Raw genomic sequence first — 8,481 nt, forward strand, 5'->3', positions numbered from 1 at the left:
CATCACCCCACACAGCACCCAATGGCAAGAGAGCGGGGAAGCTGGGAGTGGGGAGGGGTTTCAGAGCAGCACAGCAAAAACAGGGGAGGTTAGAGGGGGGTAAATACAGGGGAGAGAAGAGGAGAGAATGAAAACACACTCACAGAAGAGAGTAACGAAACAGAAGCACTTACTTGGACTCTCTCATACCACCATAATTTAGCATAAAGCCCAAATAAATGAATGAAATTCATGAAGATATGAATGAAAAGACACAAATTGTGATTTCTGAAAGCAGAACACAAAAGAGGAGGGTCTATTCTGTTCCTATCCAATCAGTGGCTGGATGTAGAGGACAGACTTTGTTGGTGCAGAAAAGCGATTGGCTGTGTTTGAAAGTGAATGACTTAGCAGCTAAGAGAATGAAATAGAATCACTGCAGCTACAGAGTGCTCTGTGAAATACAAGAAGACTACTTCTCTACAAGCCAGTGCACAAAATGAGCAGAAAATATATTTGTACACATGCATGAAGAATAAAAATGCAAACATTTAAAGCTGCAAACTGCATTTTTATCATAAAATATGTACATATACATTCATACGTATTGCGTTTAATCTGTGACTAGATAGATAGATAGATAGATAGATAGATAGATAGATACTTTATTATCAGATCAGAGACCCAAATGTATTGCCTAATTGAGGAGTTTGATTAAAAAGCTAACATGTTTAACTGCAAATAGATCCCTGGTTTCTCCTCTGTCTCTAACACTAACACTGGTGCAAAGAGAACTTTAAAGTAACTCAATTTGTTACTAGTTGGTTATGATCAGAAAGTTGTGCAAAAATAACAGGAAGCAAAAACTATTTTTCTGGAACAACAAAAATTTTATTTGTAAAATATATACAGTAGAAATGACTTCTCAGAAAGATAAAGAAAAGTTATTTCTGTACAGACTGTGAGCTCTGTTTCATCAGTAATTTTTTTTTTTAAATAATCAGGCAACTTTGGAAAGTAGAGTGATTTTGTGATGAACATGGTGGAAAATTAGAGGAAACAGCTGCATTCATATTTTCCTTCACTTAAAAATGCTAATGTATTTTGCTTTGTTGTTGTTTTTTTTATTATGAGTTAGTACAGTGCAATCAATCAGTAATCAGACTTTATCTGGCAACAGTAACCCAATGAACTGTGCTCGACAAAGACTTTCAAACTGTAATTATAGCATTTGTGTTTTCATCTATGAATATAAAAGTAGAAAATTTCAACAGCCTGTGGCTCAAAATTAATTTTCTGTTTTGTTATTACTTTAAGTTCACTACATAAATTAACATATTTTCATATAATGCAGTCAAATTCAACAATATCCCAACATACAGCATCAACTTTTGCAGATCATGAGCTTTAAAAAAGACATTATAGGACCGCTGTACTGTATTTGACTGCATTAGAATTTACTGCACATCTCAAATGTGTTTACTCCAATTTTAGAAAAAGTAATAAATAAAAAAGTGTCTCCATTGCTACCTTCAAAACAACAGACACTTCTCTGTATTAAATGCATGATCAACTCTCACAACAGGAAATGCTAAAGATCAATATTGTGGTATATTCTCAGAGTGATATTGATGCAAAAATAAATATTAACAGTTAAAATGGTTAGAAAAATTCTATTTACACACTGAATGTTTCAGAATTGCTGCAAATATGGAACACCACCTACCAATCTTTAGTGCATTTTGAGCTCTTTAGTCCTCAAACTCTGCAGCATAAAGCACTTGCTGGAATTTCATCCGCACCTCCATTCTTTTTTTAATGGTGAGCCTCTTCATTGAGGGCAGGAGGCTGAGCAGAAACAGTTCATCTTCATCTCTGAGGTTGGTGAGGGCATCTGCTGAACTTATCTCAGTTTCTGCAACTGTTTGCCTTTTGCGTTTAAGAGAGATTCCCATATCTTGACGGCTGGCTGGAGTGGACTCCACGTGACAATTAGTACTGACAACAGGCAGGGAACGGTTCTGTGACTTTTCGTCTTTATCTCGCTCTTTCTTCAGGTCATCTGTTCTTCCAGCTACCTGCGTGGCAGAACAATGTCAAATGTGTAGCTAATGATTACTGCAGACAACCAAACACTGATAAAAAGCTTCAGCTTCTTGAGTGATCACAAACACATCAGAATTCATCACTATTCTTATCCTCCAAGTGGAAACAAAACAGGAGGATATTTCAAAAAGTTTATTTTAAAAAGAAGGAATTTCATATTATTTTGTGTGTTATATTTTGCAAAGGCTGACTGATTCATTGAGATGTTTGAGGAAATTTAGACACAGTATAGTGTGTCTGCCACAGAGCAACGCTGAAGCATTCTTGCATTCGTACATTGTCCATCTCACTACATGTCATGTGCTACACCTCTCTGTATCTCCACTGGCTCTGCAGTAGTCTTTGGGTGGTGCACTGCCTTAATTCTTTTAACGGTCGATACCTAAGAGGTGTGGATAAAAGTCCTGCCTGGTGTTATAGCTGGAGTCATAAGATTACCATGATCTCAAGGCTTTGCGATTTATCCCCTAAGTACTGACTTAAGCCACTTTTTTGTTAGAATAAAACTGTTATTTTTGGAAACTCTGCTGTCTCCACTTTATTTTGCAGCCAAAGAGCAAAGAGCTGAGACATGTTAAAACCTATCTTTGCCAAATATAGAGGCTATGTGCACACACCCACGGGTGTTTCCAGCTAAACCTGCTCCTCAGACCACAGTCTGTTCACATCTACACACGAGGAAGAATTAGTCAAACAAGCGAAATCACCTGTGTTTGTGTGTAGCATCGACACACAAGGTCTTCAAAGGTCCCATATTGTGTTCCCATTGAGGACATTAGAAGAAGTCTCACATGTCCCCAGAATGTTTCTTTCAGTTTTTTTTTAGCTCAGACGTGAATGTGTGAGACCAGGACTTGTGTTCATTCTCCCGTTTGAAGTGCTTTCCTCGTGGCTGAAACACTTGAGTAGCAGAAGCAGTTCGAGAAGTTAAACACACTTGGCAGACTTCAAGAATGCTGCTACATCAGACTCAGTTCACTAGTAGTGGGCAGTGAAAGGGCAAAATGATACAAACTTTGAGCTAGATGACAATTCAGTCAGCAGGCCAGCAAAATTCTCACTGGTGTCTAAAATCTGACAGACTACAGAGTTGTGGCGTGGGCTTAAAGAATGGCGGAAGTAAACATTTTCATATTTGTACAGCTTTTACTTTATATATTGGAGTTTGCAACACCCACAACCTGACTCACTGGATGCAGATTGTGGGTATAAGTCAGGTACTGACATTCTTTGACATTTCCTCTGGGCTTGCAACCTCCCACACTGAAAATTTAAAGTTTTGCAGAAGATTTGTATCGTGCAATAAAATGTAGTGGTCTGCCTGCATCACATCATTAGGCAAAAGGGGAAATAGTGCCTCTGTTTTTTTTTTTTTTATACCAATCATCGCCTTCAGAGCGGGCAAAGTAAAGGACGAGGCTTCAGTGTTTCCTCAACACTGTAATGTGTGAAATTGCTGAATGACTGAATGACCAGGTCTTTACATCAATAGCTCCACTGATAATCTTTGGTCTGTGTGGGGAAGACTTTGCACAGTGCTCTGACACTCCCATCATCAATACAAGATCGTGGTGAAAAATTAATGCAGCTCTGGGCAGAAATAAATGCTGTGACATTGCAGAAGCTTATCGAAACAATGCCACAGCGAATGAGTGCCACACTCAAAGCTCAAGGAACAAAATAATAACAAAATATTAGTGTGTGCGACCTATTTTTGGCCGGGCAGTGTACAAACAAGCCAGACCACCTATAGCATAATGACAAGGAGACTATGTCAGACTGCAACAAAAAATTGATTTCTGCAATAAGAGACCTTAAAGCTGTCTTACTAAAAATGTATAGTTATTTATAATGACTAATTGGAGATGTATAGATTACTATTTAAAAAAAATCCAATTTAACCTTTAAAAAATCCAGTTTCTGACAGGTTCTGTTATAAATACAACAATAATGACTGCTCCACCTACAGTCAGCTGGTGAACTATGGTCTGCTTTTAAGTTGAAAAGCTGAACCTTGTGAGAGGCAGCGGTGATGGTGTTGATGTATACACATATTTAATTTGTAAAAGAAACACACAAAGTGATGTTTAGCTTTGAGGAAAAAATATAATATTAGATTTATCACCGTGTGAGGTAGAAGTAAGTGGCTGTTTGAATGAGCCTTCAAAAGTTAGCAACAGTTAGCTAACGATGCTAAGCTAACACACTTGAACACGTTGAACCTAATGAAGGACAGACAGTCTCACCTCCTCGGCTTCCCCCAGACTTCTATCCAGTCTGGGCTTCACATAGTCGCTGAGCCAGGCCAGCTGGTTGAACAGCACCGGGACGGGCCTCTCCAGCGGGTTCTCGTCGTCGTCCGGCAGGGGGGAGTTTCTCTTGGCCAGTCGCTTCTTCGCTTTGACGAACTTGTCGCGCAGATTTTTCCACTTGAGCTTCACCTCCTCCTCAGACTTCCCCATGGCGTCCGCGATCTCCCTCCACGACGCGTGTCCCCTTATCGTTTCCTTGTAGTCCCGCCGGCTCGGGTCGTAAAGGTTCGGGTGTTGCCGCATCAAGTCCGCCAGCTTCTTTTCTGTGGCGTTCATGTTGTTTTCTGAGGGTTTTTCTCACAGCGAAGTCTCTTCGTCGGCAGACAGCGAGCTCGGTTCGGTTTCCTCCGCAGCCGCAGGTCGACAAGAGGAAGTACAGAGCAGCGCAGTTTCAAAATAAGAGCCAGTTAAAGTTTTTTGCGTTTTTAAAAGATAATTTATTTGGAACTATGAAAATAAGAAAATTTTGTTAATATATATTACATAATACTTCTATTTAAAGGCTACATATAATGATAATCTGTTTTTTATTGTGCTTTGTGGTTTTAATAAACTTGGAAAAACAAAAGCTTACCTGAGTAGTTGCCTCAGTCAACTAGGTTTATTAACTCACTAGAGCTGCTAAATGTAAAGCACATTAAATATTAGAATAGAATAGAATGCTTTTTGTTGTCATACACACAATGTACAGCAAAATTAACCCTCGTGTTGTTAACCCGTTTTAAAGTTTCGAAATGTGGGGAAAAAAAATATTTTCACAGTGAAACTTCTGATGTCCACATTTTCAACATTTTTGGGAAATCTTAACCATTTTTTGGTGGAAAAAAGACATGTTAAAAATGTTTCTGAAGAACATTCACATAAAAACGGTTTTTAAGTGAACATTCTTAAAGAAAATATAAGTTTTACTGATCTGTATCTAATCACTTTAGATATTTTTAGGATTTTTTGGGAAGATTTTTACTCATTTAAAAAAAAATTTACAAGAATTTACTTGCCAAATTTGAGGGATTTTTTTTAAATAAAACTTTTTGGGGAAACTTAAGGAATTATTGGAATATTCTTCCTGAAGGTTTTGCAAATTTTCAGAAATTTGGGTAATTTTTTACTGAAGTTTTGGATTTTTTCAGACAAGAAAATATTTTTGGGCGCCCATAAATGAGGACAACAGGAAACTCTAAAACTCTTGTGGTGCTAAGTACAAATAATACAAAGATTTAAAAAAGTATAAATATATACAATATACAAAAGGAGCCCATAAGACTGTGAGAAAAACAAGCATGACAACAAACAGCAGAGATTCAGGTTCTGCAAGAGTGAGCTCAATAATCTTCATGCACTTTCAGTGTTTGATTTGCTGACGACCCAGCCGATTAGTTTTTATTATTGATGGCAATTTCACCACATTTACGGGCAAAATCCTTGGTCCTGTGCAGTTAATGTATACATAACATGACCACTGGCTTTGATCGTGTGCCCTGTGGAAATGGTAAAGCTGACAGACACTGAAAGATGGGGGAAACTTTGAGAGCAATTTGCAACCAAGAAACATGGACTGGATGTTTTTGTGCTGTTGTGCTTTGATGAAACCTAAACTCAACTGCGTTTTGTATCTATTTGCTTCTCTCGCACGTTCTGTGCTCACATATACTGTAGTTCAATGCAGCTTGAACTCCCAATAAAGCTTTTCTCATTTACATAATTCTCAGTTTTAGTTGTCAGACTACAACACACCCCATTAAGACTACATGTTACCTATCAATCACTTCCAAAGCTGCTGCTGAAATACAGATTTTATAACCGTAATGTTGTCTGACAAGCTCACCATATACATGAATGAAAAACATCAGCTGTGCTTTGGATCTGGCAATTTTTCCATGTGAAATGATCACTTCTTCCTGTCAAAGGGGAGAGTTTTTTCTTCCCTCTGTCACCAAAGAGCTACTCAAGGGAGCCTTTGGAGTTGCTGGGCTTCTCTCTAGTGCAATATCATGAGGCCTTCACCTTAGATTAGAACAGATTGGATTGGATTCAACTTTATTGTCATTGCACAGAGTACAAGTACTCCTATGTGAAGTGTCTTGAGATGTCGTAAATTGGTGCTGGAACTGACTTGAATTGAAAATGTTAGGTATGTAATAATGCAGGACTCTAATGTGGACACGGCAAAACTAAAATAACAATAAAATAGACAAACAATGAAATTGTTTGTGATCATTTGGACTGCCAGATTTACAGACAGTTTCTTTCCCAGTTTGTTTTTTGTGCACTAAATTCCAACAAGCAGTGAATGACTCCTTGTGGAAAATCCTTGATGTGTGTGCAAAAATTTTAGTTTAAACCGTGCAAACACTTTTTACTATGTGTGTGATTACGAATGTCTGTGTCAAGATATAAGCTGCAATCTAACTTATAAATGACAGGCTTATGATTGTTGCTACAGACTTTTATTCAGCTGTGTTTCCTCACTGTCTGCCCTAGATGGCGTATTTGCTCTTTCCTTCACATCTCTACTTTTTCATTAGCACTGTGAATGGTTGATATGGTTCAGCATCATTTAGCTCTGGTTAAGCTTTTTACTATCCTGCATATAAAAATAATTTAAACTGACATCTCTTTTGAAAGTAAAGTTAAAGGGCAATAAATCATGCATGTGGCTGAGTGTTTTGGGCTCTGATTGTCCATAATGTTTTGGAGATTTTTTTTTTTCCTCAGCATATGTGTCTTTTGGGTTTTAAAATATTTGTATCCATGCTACTGAAACTTAGTAGTGGTAAAAACACACCAGAATGGATGTTTATGGTGAAAGCCTCATAACTGACACAATTGCTATCAGGTGGCCGGTGGCTTTTTAAGTGCATGTTTTCTACACATGTAGAAAATACCGTTGAAAAATGTAGATGGTCATTGCAGTAAATCATCAGAGTGGAGTGTGACTTTTATTCTTTGTGTAAGCTGCTTTTAAAAATGTCTCTGTCACTTATTTCACCCAGACTTGTATTTGTGTGACAATAACCACAATTATGACAGCAAACATGCAACCACTTGCTGCACAAACTTTCATGTTCGGATATTAATGCAGCAGTGAGGTTTGGATCTTCTGGTGTGTGGCAGCATGTGCTTATCAAAGGCCAGAATTTAAAAGAAGGCTAATTTAAATCATTTTAAATGGTAACCACATCAAGACTCAAGGCAGGTGTGATTGCTCCTTGCATCAGATTTCATTTACATGTGAAGGCGACAGTGCAGAGTAGTGACAGATCAAACGTCTTCTCTGCTGGAGGCGGTCTGAGTGTCACCTGGAAGACTCCTCATGTGGGACAGCACAGATTACAGGGACAGCTCGGTGGATAACACCAATTACGAGGACATCAGCTATTATCATCGGGATGTCACATGTGATTGCACACCCTGTTACAATGACTATTATAGCACGGCTGTCTAGACTACCTACATGAGAGGTGGCAACATGTTATTACAGGGATCCTAAAAAGTCAAGACACCTTAATTTAAAGGAACAACACTGATTATATAGACAGCACAAGATACATTTACCGGTTTGATTTAAGATTAACATGGAGAGTTGTTGCTCTTGTTGATACAAAAACAGCTCAAGACAAATAGCTGCAGCTGCTTTTTTCAGAAATGTTCCGAGGGACTGCAATCGCTCCAGTAAATCTGTATGAAAATCATCTTTGAAATGTAACATTATGTACACCCATCACCCATTAGTTATACCAGCTTTGTCCTTTCGAGGATCTCAGGGATATTAGACTATATAAAACCACTAAAATTATTTAAAATATGGTTGTCTCTTTTGACTTTTGGAGAAATCAAGCAGCTAAATCCACTCATGCATGAACATTTTCAGCAGATCTGCTTGTCTCCCCTGCAGTGATTGTTACAGAGAGTCCAAATCCACAAGAGAGAAGCAGAGCATTCATGTTCCTGCACGATCTGCAGCCACAAGCTTTCCTCTGGAGAGCTCACCCAAAAACAAATAAACAAATGGAAGCTGCATGATTTTAGCTAGGTGAACAGAAATAAAGTGCCAATATATCGCACATAATCCCTGTTTCTAAAG

At 38.2% G+C, this 8,481-nt stretch overlaps 1 protein-coding gene across 1 annotated transcript; it reads right to left on the reverse strand.

Annotated features, from left to right (window-relative positions):
- Positions 1-846: 846 nt before the first annotated feature.
- On the reverse strand, positions 847-4,781 carry LOC110950772 (uncharacterized). Its single transcript, XM_022193541.2, has 2 exons — positions 4,332-4,781; positions 847-2,057 (listed from the first exon to the last, which is right to left on the reverse strand). Exons 1-2 carry the CDS (start codon positions 4,671-4,673, stop codon positions 1,731-1,733), a joined length of 669 nt encoding a protein of 222 aa, XP_022049233.1. The 5' UTR covers positions 4,674-4,781; the 3' UTR covers positions 847-1,730.
- Between the last annotated feature and the right edge of the window lie 3,700 nt (positions 4,782-8,481).

Source organism: Acanthochromis polyacanthus, chromosome 2 (assembly GCF_021347895.1).
Source record: "Acanthochromis polyacanthus isolate Apoly-LR-REF ecotype Palm Island chromosome 2, KAUST_Apoly_ChrSc, whole genome shotgun sequence".
NCBI lineage: Eukaryota > Metazoa > Chordata > Actinopteri > Pomacentridae > Acanthochromis > Acanthochromis polyacanthus.